Here is a 16331-nt window from a genome sequence, read left to right on the forward strand (position 1 = left end):
TTTGTAGTTGTGTTCAAAATCTAATTTAAATTTATCATTGAGATCATATTAAAAATACAGAATAAGTTTGTATTTAATTTATTAAAATCAATTTCACAACGCATTGTGTGTTTGGTTTTTTGATGGCAAGCGAGAAGAAAATCAAGTTTCGATAATTTTTTTGTAAAGATGATTCACTACAATTACAAAGTGTGTTAGTGATAGTTATCTTGCTTTTCTGATTTGTTTTAGTTATAAAAATGGATCCCTCAAGGAGAAATAACGCTGAAGACCAGCGTTGTATACTTGGGCTCCAAGATTTGAAAATATCCAACAATGAGGAGGACGGTACTGAGCAGGCGCACAGCGTTGCAACTTCGAAAACAAATAACACCCTCAGCAAATCACGGCCAGTGGGCGCGATCGAGAGCTTTGTGTTGGATAACGGCACGCAAAATAATCGCCAGGACTATAGCTTCTACGAGCGCTCCAATGTGATTGCATCCTCCAAGTTTGCCACACCAAAACGTGTGGAAACAATAGTGTCGAGCAACAAACGTGATATAAACAGTGCTTCTATCTCTGGCAGTCCGACACGTTCTATCGACTCACTATCGCAGAGGTCGCTCAGTTATCAGACCGACGATCTGTATGAGATTCCTGTAGCCCCGCCGAGCCAGCAGTTCGTGCCCCCAGTGTACGAGAACGTAGAGTACTACGGCGACCAGCGGCCGGCGCCGCCGCCCTTCTACCACCAGCTGTACCAGGCAGGCCCCGCGGCTCCCGGCGGCCCCTACCAGCCCGCACCGCCCGGCGAGCGCCTGTACCAGCCCGCGCCCCCGCCCTGTGACCACCCCCTTTACCAGCCAACACCGCCGCCGCCCACCGACAACTACTACGACACGCGCTACAGCAAGGCGCAGCCCCAGGTGCCCGTCAGCTCTAAGGTCAAGCTTGTCAACCCCTCAGTCTATGAGAATATGCTATGTGCTGAACCAGGAAAGAAAAGTGACTTTAAACCATCACAAGCAATTAATGATCAGAGGTACATTCAACAAGGATCAGTCCCTGGGCCCCAGGTGCCCCATATTGCCAGCAGCAGGAGTATGTCACAAATGTCAATGAATGACAAAGGAATCAATGATGTCCCACCCCCTCCTCCCTATAATGTTACACATGAGAACCCGGGTAGTGATTACACTATTATGAAGTCGGCTCCACCTAAATACTCAGATGTGAGCATGCTAGTAAACAAAGAAAACACTTTAAAAAAGGTTGCTCCAGTTCCTTCTACAGCTGTGTATGCCTCCATAGCTCCCAGTGCTCAAAGGCCTAAAGCTAACATAGCCACTGAGGTGCAGACTGCTACTTCTGCTGCCCCTAAGTTCTACCATGCAAAACCTCCAGTTTCCAGTAGTATGAGTAAGGACAAGCCAATGAATGGTAGCTATAATGTGAAGCCCACTGTGGTAAATAGTAAAATGCATATTATTGAAGACACAAATGGTTCAGACTATGTCTGTATGACTGGAGGCTCCTCCGTGTCGGCAGTGACTGCAGCAGGACGAGACAATGTGTCACTGGCTTCTGAGTCAATAAGTTCCAGACATTTAGTATCTGGGCTAACAACTTACTCTCCGGCCCAGTCCCCAGCACCTAGTCCTACACCAAGTTCAGTGTCACAATTGTCTGGAGGATCTCGGGGCTCTGGGGGGCGTGGCAAGAGTCTGCTGCCATACAGCATCACACCGCCGCGCCCGCCGGGCCCCAGTGAGGCCCAGCGCAAGATCGAGGAACTCACTAGACAGCTAGAAGAAGAAATGGAAAGACAGGATGAGGAAGGAGAATATTTTGGTAAGTTTAACAAATAAATAACATTTAAGGGTCAGCAAGGGGTAATCGAGGGTTGGCATTGTCATAGAATTATGTAGTAAACGATGCTCTACAACCTTGAAAAAAATCACACAGGTAGCCGAAGAGTCTAGCTAGGTGCTGAATGATTCGAATTCAAGTAAATGCCTATGGATAACTGTAAATAAAATTCAGAATATGACGAAAGACCAGAAAATCACACTCCCGTATTGTAACAACTGTGTCGTAATTATCAAGAATTTTCATATGATTTTTATCATATTATAAAGTTCAAGGCTTGGACTAGGCGCTAAATACCTTGTTTTTTTAATAAACACACACTTATTTTGTGTAAATTAATCCCAAACTTAAGCAATTTTTTTCCCTCAAATCTTCATACAAATATCTATGGCGGCTTTCTGTGTTATAAAATCATAAACACAAGTGACGTTTGACTCAGTTGGCCGCTGGCCTCCAAAGAAGGGTCACGTCGGTTTAGGCAGCACTGACAGCTCGCGATCTTATCGTGTACAGATACAAAATCACTGCACATTGGTTGTCATTGCACTTTTTCAACTTTTATGACACCAACATAATTTGATTTGAAATTGAGGAAGCATAATTCTTCCAGTATATTCAATACATTAAATTAAATTAGATAGTGGGCATGACATGATAGATCTTACATTACAGTCTCGTAAAGGTCTGATGAGGAGCAGGAATATAGCGAATGGATCTAACTGATGACAATACGCACGAACATTAGGTTAGGGATCAAAAATACAGTCTCTTGGTGCTGGTTGAGGTATGGTCTCGTGAGGATCTGATGAGGGCAGTAACACGGTGGTGGCTCAATTTTATTTCAAAGATGTTAATAGCTAAAAGCATCGAGCGGTGGTAGCTCAGTCGGGTAAGCGCCCGCTTCTCACGCCAGAGATGCGGGTTCGATCCCGGCGCTGACATGTACCAATGAGTTCTTTTAACTTAAGTACAATGTATACCATCGCTCTTACGGTGAAGGAAAACATCGTGAGGAAACCTGCATATCTAGATCTAGCAAATTTAAATATGTGAACCCACCAACCCGCAGTGGACCAGCGTGGTGGGGAAATGGTCCAAGCTTAGGAAGGCAGTTTAGACCTTGGGGATATGCACAAAGGTTCCACTCGAGAGAGCCAGGTGCAGGTACTTACACCCCCACAGAGAATAGAATAGAATAGAAAAGCATCGAGTTTGGGCTATTAAGTATGTTTTTCAGAGAGATAGAAAGAGATTTTATTTTTCCTCTGTGTTAGGTTTACTGGGTTTTCTAAGTTCATTCTGTTAATGGCATCAAGTTGTTATGTGTTCATAAGTAATAATTATTTATTAACAAAATGCTGTTGGTTCTCCACGAAAATGTAAAAATAAATTCGTAACGTAAAATTGTTAATGACGGAATTTCTTCTATAGACAGTAGCCACAAAAAAAACAAACGATAGATGGCGTGATTTGAAGATAAAGATACATTTATACGACACATAGACAGCAACAACAAAAAAATACAGATTTAAAGAAAAGAAACACATACTTGTACAAAACAACAAAGAAAAAAAACGATACACATCAAAATAACTGGAAAAAATATAAGCCCCAATTTACTTGTGTGGGACAGGGAATACCATAATATTTTTTTTGGGGTACTCCCCATCTATGCGAAATATCAGCTTGATATCTTTACCCGTTTCTGAGAAAAAGGGCGGTGACAAACAGTCAGTCAGACAGACGGACAACAAAGAGATCCTATAACGGTTGCTTTTTTTCTTTTGACGTTCGAAACCCTAAAATTAATTAAAAATATTATGCTGCTACCAAAAAATGTACTTACAGGTATTGAAAAAGCGGTATATAGTACTGAACAAATTATAAACAAACAAAAAACCCGACTGCACGCTAAAAAGATGAAAACAAGTCCCAATGTTAATGGAAAGTATCGTAGGCGGGGACCAGCAGAGGGTTCACCATTTAGCTGAATGTTACTTAGAAAACGGCCTTGAGTGGCGGTCAAGTTGGTCCCCGCCTGCGATACTTTCCATTAACATTGGGACTTGTTTTCATGTTTTTAGCGTACAGTCGGGTTTTTCGTTTGTTTATAATTGTATTTTTTTATTTGTGACTTTTTAATAGTTTTCATTTTATGAAATTTTACGTCAGTAGTTCATGATCATTTTTTATTTCAATAATTTTGGTGTTGTTATTTAAATACCTTCAATATGCATATTTTTGTAATGTGAAAATCAAGCCCTTTCATTTGATACCTTACACGGCAAAGTTGAATTATTATTTTTTCGATCATCACGTTATGTCCTCTATTGGGCGCTATGTACATTTTAATGGAACGTCACATAGCCACATAACCATCGCGCCATCAATACGCTTCTAACAATACCTCATACATCAAAATCTATCAAGCCGTTTAGGCTACAGGAGGGAACAAAGAAACAGACAAACATATATACATACAATCAAAAAACAATACCCTCCTCCTTCGGCAGTCGGGTAAAAAGGAGTAAGACAGGGGGTCATTCTGAACTTTTGCTCTACGAGTTTTGGAAATTAACAAAACAAAACCTTTTTCATAGAAACTTTGTTGGACATGTGACTTTTTACCATGGAAAACGAATATTTTTTTTCGCAAATTTGCAAATCTCGTAGAACAAAAGTTGTTCAGAATGACCACTTGAGTCATCCCCTTTTGGCTTAGTATAGCCCTTTTGCGACACTATGTATTTACTTTGCTTTGTCGTCGGGGTTCAGTTGGCTGGAGGATGCCCGAAACTTATTATCTACACTTTAATACTTGTAGTTACCTTTGTACAAGTAAATACCACATTTGTTTGAGAAAGCTAATCGGGTTCCGAGTATAGAGTAAAGTGGCACCCCTATTAATTTCTACTCTTTCCTGGTGCCTACCAGTGTAAGTAAGAATTATACTTACTTACCCTAAAATCACCCAAAATGTACTTGAACATAATTGTCAATAAAGTTGGCGAGTAAAAGTTTATCGACCCACTGTGCAAACTTACATGTGTGCGTGTCACTGCGTGTGCTGTGTGAAGAGCATTGAAAACCCAAAATTGGCGCGGCACGTCACCCTGTACGGGCCCTTAATAACAAAAAAATTATGCTTTCTGATAGATAACCCTTCTAGTACGGCATATAAATCTTACATATATCCTAGTGAACTGCATTAACTAGTTATTTGCTCAACCATCTAAAGCATGTGTGACTGTGTGTAGGAATCTGCCACACGTGTGGCGCGGGCGTGACGGGCGCGGGGCAGGCGTGCCAGGCCATGGGCAACCTGTACCACACCAACTGCTTCATCTGCTGCTCGTGCGGGCGCGCGCTCCGCGGCAAGGCATTCTACAATGTGCACGGGAAGGTCTACTGTGAAGAGGACTACTTGGTAAGGATAAGAATATAGTGAATGATTTTTCTTGTGAATACGGAGTGTTTGAGCCTGATTTGATCTACATAAACTAACAATACTTTTGATTTGATGTTTGTTACCATCATCAGCTAATATTAATCATCCACTGCTAGACAACTCTATCAAGAGGAGTGCCGGTCTCCTCCATTCACTCTACTACACTATATTCTGCTTCTTCATCCCTACACAGCAAGTGTCTGAAGGATTTTGGAAAACAAACATATTTTAGATAATGTAATATATTATGTTTCAGTATTCTGGCTTCCAACAAACCGCCGAGAAGTGTGCTATTTGTGGTCATCTCATTATGGAAATGGTAAGTACTAAAACTATATAAACTCTACTCACTACACTATAATCTAATTACCAACACTTCTAGTGTTGTAAAGACTCTTATAATAAAAGCAAACATACACAAACACCTACTTTGACTGCTTCCCAACCATGTTGTGGCGATGCGTAGACAACCGTTGGGCGTAACCTCTACATCTTTTGTTGCCTGGGTCTTAAAGTGACTGTAAGAGTTTGCTATCAGAATCCTAAACTATACAGAGACGAAAAAAGCGTAAATTTTGTAAAAAAAAAATACAATACTTTCCTTCCCAGATTCTCCAAGCGATGGGCAAGTCGTACCACCCGGGCTGCTTCCGCTGCTGCGTGTGCAACGAGTGCCTGGACGGCGTGCCGTTCACCGTGGACGTGGACAACAAGATCTACTGCGTCAACGACTACCACCGCATGTTCGCGCCCAAGTGCGCTAGCTGCGGGAAAGGTACTACTTATATTACTAATAGCTATACCCGCGAGCTTCGCTCCGCCTTAAATGATTTTCCCGTGGGAATTCCGTGATAAAAATCCTATGTGTTAATCCAGGGTGTCAGCATTAAAATCCCAAAAAAATCATTAAAGTTACAAACATATAGGTACCTACTCACGAACTTTCGCCTTTTATAATATTAGTAGAATATAATTTTATCAATGCGAAAGATTGTGAGTGTTTGTTGATCATTCCATCTTATATGTACATCAGAATACATTTCATCGAGCATTATACAGCTGGTATATTCAGAATAACACATTATACTTATAGGAAATCCTAGCTACCGGAAACTTTTTAGGTCATGTGAAATAAGTGCTGTAATGCTATTATTTTCTACGTCCAAGTCGTCTTATTTACGATGTATTGTGTTACCTTTCACACTCTCTAACGGATAGCTGTTTACCATCATGCATGGCATGTTCTTTTTAGTTGCCATCGACACCATAACCATGAAGAAACATAAATTTTGACTTGTCTCCTTACCTTCAGGGTTGACTGGAAGAGATCGCGTTTAGGTGATAAGTCCGCCCTTGTATAATAGTTTAGTTTAAATCGCCATCTTTTTATTGTACCCATGTAGGCATTTTGTATACAATAAAGTTTTTAAATAAACAGGAAGAAGACTAATACATTTTGTGTTTGTTTTCAGGTATAACCCCAGTAGAGGGCACGGACGAGACAGTGCGCGTGGTGTCCATGGACCGGGACTTCCACGTGGATTGCTACATGTGCTGCGTGTGCGGCATGCAGCTCACCGACGAGCCCGACAAGCGGTGCTATCCTTTAGCCGGTAAGGACTGTTTTTGAATAACAAGCTGACGATCTAGATGGTGTTCTTCTGTCAGTGACACTAGAGCTGGACTAGCGTTTGTTGTCGCGATGAAAGGATTGCCCAGTCTGAATGGCTAGCACCGGCGCTATTAAGACGTGACAAACTTTTTGTATCGCACTCACTCATATCCCGCAGCCTCAAGAGCGAGCGCGACGGATATCTTTTGTCACGTTGTTAATCGCCGACAGTCCAAGATGCGCCGGACGTTTCAGATTTTTGCATAGGTACTTGGGTTAGCTTATTTTGTGCACCCTAAAAGATTTTCCTGCCTATTGGACTCACCTGATTAGTCATAACATAAGGTTTCAGAAGAATCATCCTATATTCGATATTCCTACAAAACAGCATTACTCATATTCCCCAGGCAAGCTGATGTGCCGCGCGTGCCACCTGACCACCATCGGCGCGTCGGGCGGGCCGGGGCTGGCGCAGCCGCCGCGCCTGTCGCCCGCCTCCTACCAGTACATGGGGTAGCCGGGCGTGGTAACTATAGGTGATGATGACGATTATTAGCGAGCTAAGTCAGAAGGTAACCTAATGCCAATTTTTTTACCATTAGAATGAGCAATGAGAAACTAATTGGTATCGAAACAGTCGCATTCACCTTTTTAACTCATAAAGTCTTATAGACTTGGTTATGTATGGAAGCGCAGTGGTGGTTTCTAAGCGCGCGACTAAAAGTGGTATTGGGTTACCCCTCTGAAAACGCTTACGTATTGAGCAGATTTATATCAATAAGGAAGGAGTTAGGACTATGGCTACAGCGGCCACATGCAGTGATATATTAACCGTTATCTATACATTTATAATTATTACACCTGTATAAGGTACGCGCATTTTGCCTAGGAATAGAAGAACTTTATTAACATTTAATCTTTAATTATGTTGACGTGTGTAGCTCTGATTGCATAACTATGAAAATAAAGGCTCTAAAATTGCTTTAATAATGGATTATTTTATACCATGACAATGAGGTTTAGCCCTCGACGTTTCACAAAAGTAATGTTATACAAATTAGTTATTGTGATGTTTGAAGAGAGGACAAGTTAGCACTCGTTAAATGGAGGCTAAAACTCTTTAAGATTTGATATTAGAAATATACTGTTTTAGACATAAATTATAAGTAATGTTATAATTTTATGTATATCTGTTAAAAAAGTGTAACTTATAGTAAATTTTATTTCTTGAATACCAACTCCAACGAATTCATGCATCTCACGCTAAAAATTAAGCTGTCACTGCCAGAACCCCAAACACTAGTGTGAAAATGGTATCATTTCTGTATAAATAGTAGTCTATGATTGTTATAATATCATAACTGGTAACTAAAACCTAATAACAAACAGATTGATGCCTGTTCCATTGTGATCATTATAGAACAAGTTTTAGTATTTTTAAATCACTGTTATCGAAGCTTCACATCAAAATGACATGGCATTTATTTATTTGTAACTGTAATAGTTAATATCTCTATGAATCAGCGTTATTCAGAATAGAATATGTATGTGTTTGAAATTTCGTAACATACATTTTTACCTAAATGCTCATCATAATGTAATAATTTAAAGACTAATGCGGCTGTAAGCATACACGGCTTTATATTTACGGATATGGTTCAAAATATGTCTGCCATACATAACATTTAGAAACTAATAGGAATTGGATAAAATATTATGAAATACCTGCTTTATAATTATATTGTATGTTAATTGTAGAAGTATTGCATTTAATAATAATTGTACCGGGATTTGATTATATTCATAGAATGTATATAAAGGAAGAACATCTTGACATATGTGGTAAATACATGAATTTCCAATGTTTTGAAAATAATTATTACTCACTAAACGTAAGGAATTGCCAAAATGTTTCTCCTAAAAGGTTTGTACTGTTGTCATTCATCTAAAGTGAAATGATAAAATGGCCCATGTTATAAAATGCATTTACACATTTTAATATAAATAAGTACACTATGAGTTTGTAATGTACAAACTGAAGCATTCCAGTTAAGTACTGTATTGTTTGTACTTAAAACAGTTATATTTAGTTCATTAATATTTGTAAATTTTGATTTAAAATGTGATTATTTGATACCTACATCATATAAGATAGAGCAGATTTTGTTAAGGAATACTTTTATTATTTAAATACTTTTTAAACAATAAATCATTCAAAATATTAACATGTTTAAATTGTAACAATAGAATCACTTAACAATCTACGTCACAGAGTGGAGCGGCGATTTTCTTCAATTTACATGACTAGTTTCCAAAGTACCTGTAAAAATAAGATCCTGCTCAGGTATTTCGTCAAAATAAAACTCGGATATGATAGTTCATTTCTTAACATGTTAAAAAACCTCTATATCTACAGCCAGAACATTAAAACTTATTTAAAAATCCTCATAGGCATATATAGAAAACTTCTTAAAATATATTCAGTATAGTGATATCTTACAATGCATTTAAAATGATCAAAGAATAATATACTATAGTTTCTGTGCAGCATTCAATAAACTTATCATTTTGAACTTTCTATTTACACATTACTTTGTGCATGTTCTAAATTTTCCATCAAGAGTTTTATGAGAATCTATTTAGAATGCTTAGTTATTCTGAATTAGTGTCTCTACATCTCACTAGCTTTAGTTTTAGTATTTCAAAAATGTCCCTCGCACATGCATGCAAATGAACAGATCTACAGTTTTTTTTTTAAATTTATGAATCATACTATTTTAGTAAGACCACATTACATTAGGGAAGCATGGCAATAAATTATTATTTCAAGTTGATTGTGACATGCATCTTAGACAAATAGACTCACTATATTGTACACACTTGCTATCACATTTTTTTAACTTTGTCCTTAAATTCCTTTAACTGATCCTTGTAAGTCTGCTTGCTCTCCTGATACCGTTCTTGTAGATTATCTTTCTTCTCTTGCATCATTTCTTTGAGACGTTGGGAGGATGGTACTGGTTTTATTAAGCCTAGGGCTATTAACTTTCTCAAAGCTAATGTTGTCACACCTGAAAATATATTTCAATTAGTCATTGTAATAAGGCAACAAGTATTCTATTAGTTAAAAATATACTGTATACCACAAGTAAAAAATATGGTTAACTTTCTGCAAACATTACTCATCAACAAACATAGAATTAAATTTAATGATATGGTTATTTTTTAACAGAAATATTTTTTTATAAGTATAATTACACTCTCACCAACAGTAACAGCATATCTAAGAGGAGAGGCAATCTTATAACAAGCAAACGCTAGAGCAAAGTACCCCGCCTTGGACTCTCTGAGTGGCTGTAGCAGCTTCTCCGTCACTCCCACATACTCCAGGAGGGCTATTACATCCACGCCACTGAAACAGTTATAAGACAGATATAGTAAGCATAAAAATTCAATAAAAAAATATTTAAATTTAATACTTAAATGAAAAAAAAACTTTACCTTCTCACTAAGTAATAGAAGCCACCATACCAAAGTAGACATGTCACTCCGTGCACGGGAAGAAGAACGTACCAGTAATCCCTAGACATTTGCTTGAATCTCTGTATGAGACCAGGTTTCTTAACCTCTTTCTGATTATCTTTCTTCGTCTTGTCGGTATTGTCATTCTGCGATGTAAGAGTTCTTAGTGACACTGATGATGATGAATATAAAGGTAATAATTTAACATTACACTGGTGTGATGAAATCTTGTAACAGAGATCACTTGATCGTATCCGTAGAGGACAATTTTGAAGAGCATTCGAACATCTCACTGTTTTAAATAGCGGCGAATATATACAATTCCTGTTTAAAACTCTGTGAATAAGGGACATATTTACGTTTCTGTATAACTTTTCTACAAATCTGTCCATTAACCATTCATTTTTTACTAAAAATGTACGAAATTTTGGCTAAAAAATCAACTCAACGTGACAAACTGAAGAACCAAAATATGTCAATGTCATTTGTCAAAACGCTAACGTCAAATCACAGATTAAGGTTACCCCCACAGAGTAGTAACTGCCAAGCTCGGAATAATAACTGATGGTCTCGCGCTTCTATAGCTGAACACAAAAGAGTAGAGATTAATGTTTTTGGAACTAAACAGATTTAAACCTGGCAATAAAAAAAAACTCGTGATTTGTGGTCTGTTTCTATGGTTTGAATGTCAAACTCTCCCTGTTCCTGTATAAACAAATCGAATTTTGCTTCATTTTGGAGTTTTGTGGATTGTTGAGTTTGTTCACGAGGTGAAAATGAATAAAAGCATTCGCAGCGAAGCTAGACAGATGATTTACAGCGTTTACCTACGATATTTGGCGGAGAATGAGGCTGAAGAAGTATTAGTCAATATATACGATGTTTATGAAACAGCAGCGTTTTATACTGGTGAGTAGGTACTTAATTTCTAACCATTAACATACATTGCTTATATTTCTTGTAAAAAAGTACTATTTTGATGTAATAGAATGCCTTTCAATGTGTATTTGTTATTCTTATAGAGGTTAGAAAATACTAGTGTCAAACGTTACATGACATCAGGGTCTGGATGCTAATGTTGTTAAAACATCAGGTCTAGATACTTTTTTACTAACCCCTGACTCAAAAAGGGTATCGATAAGTTTTACAGCTGTAGGTGTCTATGTGTGTCGGTCTCTCCGTGTTAGAGTAAATATTGTAAAAATATGTGTAAGAATATGTGTCGGTATAAATTCCCCAGACATAATAATTTGCAAGTCACTGCTTTTCTGACCAATTAAATAATTTGTTGCAGGAAAATCGGTAAACACAGTTTTAGAAGAATTGCCGGGGCACATTTGAACTTTTTCCTGAGCAAGAAAAAACTGTAATAAAATATCGATGTGTGATACTATCACTTTTCTCCTATAGTAATTACATAATGGGATAACCAACACGTGTTTCAGTGCAAAAAAACATTATGAAATACACAATGAAATAAAAGTTACAGTTGATTTGATTTAATGAAATTCATTCAAGACTGCCCCCCTCTCCCCTACTAATTTCTTCTCTTAACATAAACCTCTCCAAAAAGTGGCATTTTATAATTAGTAAATATTTGAAACATTTCTCGTTTTGATTTTTTCTGCTAAAGTATCGTGATACTTTTGTCCGTTTTCTATACTATAATAGTGTGGCCACTTTCTTAGATTGCCACGCCCTCAATTATTCTCTACTCTTTTATGTTCAGCTATACCCCGGGTACGTCCGCCATCTAGTACCGATCGATCCAGTTTTTGAAAAGACTTCATATTTCCTATCATAGAACAACGTGGACTCGAGTGTGCCCATAGATGATGACCTCTTCGTCGTATCCGACAACAGTCCATTATGTGCTCTTATGTGGCTGGCAAGTCCGAACTTCGTCTTGTAACACATTAACAAGGCGCTAACTTAATATTGACTCTAATAAATAAATAAATAATATTCGTATTCTACTGCATAGCGCAGCAAAGACGGGAAATCCTCCGCTGAACACCCACAGCCGCAACACCTGAGCTATCTCATGAAAAGACAAACGTAGCGTCGCCTGAACGTAGCCGCTAGAGTTGGACGCATTGGATGAGGAAAACATAATATATCAAGTCGAGATCGTCGAGATTGTGTTGTTGAGTAGGTACGTACATATTGTAGTTGAGGTTTTACATAATCTCTATCTAGTTAATTATCTATAGTCTATACTGTGCAGTGCACTTACACACCTTGTGGATGTGATGTGACTGATGCGTGTTTTGAAACTATACAAGGCCAGAACGCAGAGGTTGGGACTGCTCGCGTATATTTTCAAATTAAAATGGTGCCATGATTTACTTGAAAGTATACAAGGCCATTACGCACTAATCGCGTATATTTTCAAGTAAGTTGGGCCAAAATTATGGCTTGAAAATATACTGCAGCAGTTACCACTGCGTACTAATCGTGTATATTTTCAAGCGCCAAGCGGCAATGCGAGCACTTGAAACTATACGTGATTAGTTACCAGCTAGCCCTTTTGAATTGTTGCTCTCTCTTTCTTTCATGCGAAATAGTAATAAAGTCCATTGCTTTCTAAACATTGCATCATCATTCCGCACTTGGCATTAATTTCGTAACGTGTTTTTTGTTTACACCATAAGTTAAAGAGTAAATTGATATTAAACTGTAGAACTGTTGTTAAAAGTAAAAATTATCTCATAAGAGGGTGTAGAACAATTCATAAAAGACAATTACGGTGAATTCAAAACTTGATGAAAAATATGTCTATTTAAAAAAAGATTATTATATTACTTATATTCTATTATATTCTCTGTGGGGGTGTAAGTACCTGCACCTGGCTCTCTCGAGTGGAACCTTTGTGCATATCCCCAAGGTCTAAACTGCCTTCCTAAGCTTGGACCATTTCCCACCACGCTGGCCCACTGTGGGTTGGTGGGTTCACATATCTAGATGTGCTAAATCTAGATATGCAGGTTTCCTCACGATGTTTTCCTTCACCGTAAGAGCGATGGTATACATTGTACTTAAGTTAAAAGAACTCATTGGCACATGTCAGCGCCGGGATCGAACCCGCATCTCTTGCGTGAGAAGCGGGCGCTTACCCGACTGAGCTACCACCGCTCTAAAAAAAAGATTAAAAAAAAAAGATTTAAAGATTTATTTATTTCACCAAAAACATACGTACAAAGTATATTGAGCACTGTTTTCCTAACTAGATAAAAATTTGTATTTCAGAAGACAGTTCTCTTCCAGATTAGGGCCTTACTGGTAAATAAACAAAAATAGAACACAAAATCAAATAATAATTTAAATTAATTTTATAACCAGTGTGTGGGTGTCTGTGAGCGCGTGTGTGTCTGTGTATGTGTGCGTGCGTGTGTGTGTGTGTGTGTGTGTCCAACATACCTACTACACTCACGAGCAATGAATAAGTCCAAGTAGCAAAAAGTCAACACCAAATGACCCTAATTTTTATAAACCACTAAATTTAAAATTTGATCAAAATTTACTATTTTAGTTGGTTATAATAATATTTTGATGTGCTGTTAAATGCACTTTAATATTGCCGACGGCGTCATTAAGCTATTCTTATCCGTTCAGGAGTGTAGTAAGTATTACTCTTAATTCATTTAAACAGTAAGATATTAGTAGGTATGCTTACTTGCAAGTATGATTGCTATAAATATCAATTTATCAAATTAGAGCTTGTTCATCGTCATTTATTATCATTATATAGGTATGACAGGCAGAACAAGTCAATTGTAGTCATTTACATTTACCGAAATAGTTAAGTAAATTAGAATCAGCATGTAGGTATAAATTATATGCGACAAGTACGCCAATCAAGCAATATGCGTAATAGCAATGTATATTTTCAAGTACGATTCAGTAAATCCCGGTTCTACCTTTTTTGGCATAAGATTTATTTGCCTAATCTCGTATTGCATAGTAACGTTTGGTCAAAGTCTCGTTACGCCGAAAATCGTATGGCATAAATCTCGTTTAGTAAAAAGTTATTTCGCATAACATTGTTTAGCCTAATAATGGTATGGCCAAATCTTGAATAGCCTAATAATGCTATGGCATAGGTTTATTAGGTTTATACAAAGTAATAATATTCGTTTGGCTTTAACTTTGACGGAGCGTCTCCCTACATAGCGCAAACTGTTGCCTTGTATTGTTTCCGCTGTTTGGAAAACGCTCCGCTCCGCTTCGCTGCGCTCCGCTTTGGTTTTGATGAACATGTGCACCTAACACGCTCCTCCTCACTTTGCTCGTCGTCGCACCTATTTTTAGGTTTCGATCTCATGGGGTTTGTAATAATTATATTGGTCGTTAACTTTCGATTTTTTGATCATACAATATCGTGATTTTCAGGATGTAGGAGAAAAATACCACAATTTGTACATTTACTACATACTTAATGTATTATTTATTAAGATAACATTACGAGAAACAAGATTATACATAGGCATAGACGAACATAAATTTGAGCAAACGAAACTTAGGTGTTTAAAGATTGTGCCTAAAGAGTTTTAGACCAAACGAGCCTTATGCCACATAAGTCTAGGCAAAGTGATGGTTCGGCCAAAAAAGTTTAGACCATACGAGTTATGCGAAATGAGTTTTGGTCAATAAAGATTATGCGAGATGAGCGGAACCCGTAAATCCCAACTTGAAAGTATACGCGATTAGTACGCACAAATCGTGTATATTTTCAAGTAAAATATTTATTTTTTTCACTTGAAACTATACAGTGCTAGTACACTATGGGTGCGTTCTGGCCTTGTATAGTTTCAAAACACGCGTGACTGATATGATGTGTAAACCCTGCTTGTTCATATTAAACTCGCGGGCGCGGTAGCGGGTGTAGCCACCTAAACCGCATGTCACATGCACAACGTGGAAACTTTCATATCACGTCATAATATTATGTTTGATATATCGTGACCGCCCGTGAAGACGACGGGAACTAACGAACTACCACTTATTGTTGAGTTACCTAGGTATATTATCTGGGGGCACGGCAAGTCGAGCAAAAAAGCGGCACGGCCGCGGCCGTACCATCCTTTTCTCGAAGCAATTCAGGCCATTTTCGACCCCCCCTTAAACGTCGTTGTGGATAAAACTAGAAGACTGAATTTCACTAACCATGCAGGTATTGTAAAGACACGGTATATTTCAAATTTCATGAAATTTGAAACAGTAGTTTAAGAATTATAACGGGTCAAAGTTTCTTAATTTTGTCACTGACTCACTCACTCACTCACTCACCGATCATAAAAATTCTAAGGCACTTCTAGTAGACCTAGAAGCTTCAAATTTGGAATATAAGTAGTGTTTGGTGTATGAATCAAGAAAAAACTAAAATATTTGAAGTCGAGTAAAATTCTACTACCACCAACTCGAGTAAAATTTTTCAATTTTGGTCCAGTTTTCTAGATAGGTACATAACTGCTTAAATAATTTCATAATCACATATCTGGGGGCACGGCAGTGCCCCCATCAAGTAAATATAGGCGCACGGTAGTGCCCCTGCCAAATCGAGCAAAAAATTCCCGTCATGCAAATTAAATCCGCAAAGGATGGATTACCTACCTACGGACAAAGCACATCAGGCTACCAGTGCTACCACTTACAGTAAAATTTTCTTAATGTACAATGAACTTTGTGTATTGGAAACTAAGGCACACTAAGGTTGAAATTTAATTAGGGTTTGATGCAGTACAAAGTATCAAAGTTACGTTTATTCATTACGTACATTACGTAGCCAAAAACAAAGATTCTTGATTCTTACCTCAAGTTAGCGATTTATGTAGGTAGGTACCTACCAAACTAAGTTAACGCACCTACGTACCTAGAAGGTACCGAAAAGAAAAAAAA

At 37.9% G+C, this 16331-nt stretch overlaps 2 protein-coding genes across 3 annotated transcripts; one reads left to right on the top strand and one right to left on the bottom strand.

Moving 5' to 3' along the window:
• The first annotated feature begins 104 nt into the window (after positions 1 to 104).
• Positions 105 to 9133, top strand: LOC105387797 (LIM domain-containing protein jub). Its single transcript, XM_048629033.1, has 6 exons — positions 105 to 1833; positions 5109 to 5278; positions 5556 to 5618; positions 5909 to 6074; positions 6772 to 6912; positions 7319 to 9133. Exons 1-6 carry the CDS (start codon positions 240 to 242, stop codon positions 7426 to 7428), a joined length of 2244 nt encoding a protein of 747 aa, XP_048484990.1. The 5' UTR covers positions 105 to 239; the 3' UTR covers positions 7429 to 9133.
• Positions 7622 to 10907, bottom strand: LOC105387796 (uncharacterized protein C18orf19 homolog A). 2 transcript variants are annotated; one of them, XM_038121083.2, is made up of 4 exons: positions 10413 to 10907; positions 10178 to 10323; positions 9792 to 9982; positions 7622 to 9231 (listed from the first exon to the last, which is right to left on the bottom strand). In XM_038121083.2, exons 1-3 carry the CDS (start codon positions 10823 to 10825, stop codon positions 9798 to 9800), a joined length of 744 nt encoding a protein of 247 aa, XP_037977011.2. In that variant the 5' UTR covers positions 10826 to 10907; the 3' UTR covers positions 7622 to 9231; positions 9792 to 9797. The 2 variants fall into 2 exon arrangements, with proteins under 2 accessions (XP_037977011.2, XP_011556882.3); XM_011558580.3 differs by having other exon boundaries at positions 9778 to 9982.
• Between the last annotated feature and the right edge of the window lie 5424 nt (positions 10908 to 16331).

Source organism: Plutella xylostella, chromosome 4 (genome assembly GCF_932276165.1).
Source record: "Plutella xylostella chromosome 4, ilPluXylo3.1, whole genome shotgun sequence".
In the NCBI taxonomy this organism is placed as follows: Eukaryota; Metazoa; Arthropoda; class Insecta; order Lepidoptera; family Plutellidae; genus Plutella; species Plutella xylostella.

What these genes read in the sequence shown, in the direction of transcription:
- LOC105387796 (XM_038121083.2), bottom strand. Translation starts at nt 10,825, where the DNA reads ATGGACAGATTTGTAGAAAAGTTATACAGAAACGTAAATATGTCCCTT. An exon ending in TTCTATTACTTAGTGAGAAG is followed by an intron (nt 10,324 to 10,412) that starts GTAAAGTTTTTT and finishes TAACTGTTTCAG; the next exon opens with TGGCGTGGATGTAATAGCCC. An exon ending in TAGATATGCTGTTACTGTTG is followed by an intron (nt 9,983 to 10,177) that starts GTGAGAGTGTAA and finishes ATATATTTTCAG; the next exon opens with GTGTGACAACATTAGCTTTG.
- LOC105387797 (XM_048629033.1), top strand. Translation starts at nt 240, where the DNA reads ATGGATCCCTCAAGGAGAAATAACGCTGAAGACCAGCGTTGTATACTT. An exon ending in ACTGTGAAGAGGACTACTTG is followed by an intron (nt 5,279 to 5,555) that starts GTAAGGATAAGA and finishes ATTATGTTTCAG; the next exon opens with TATTCTGGCTTCCAACAAAC. An exon ending in GCGGTGCTATCCTTTAGCCG is followed by an intron (nt 6,913 to 7,318) that starts GTAAGGACTGTT and finishes CATATTCCCCAG; the next exon opens with GCAAGCTGATGTGCCGCGCG.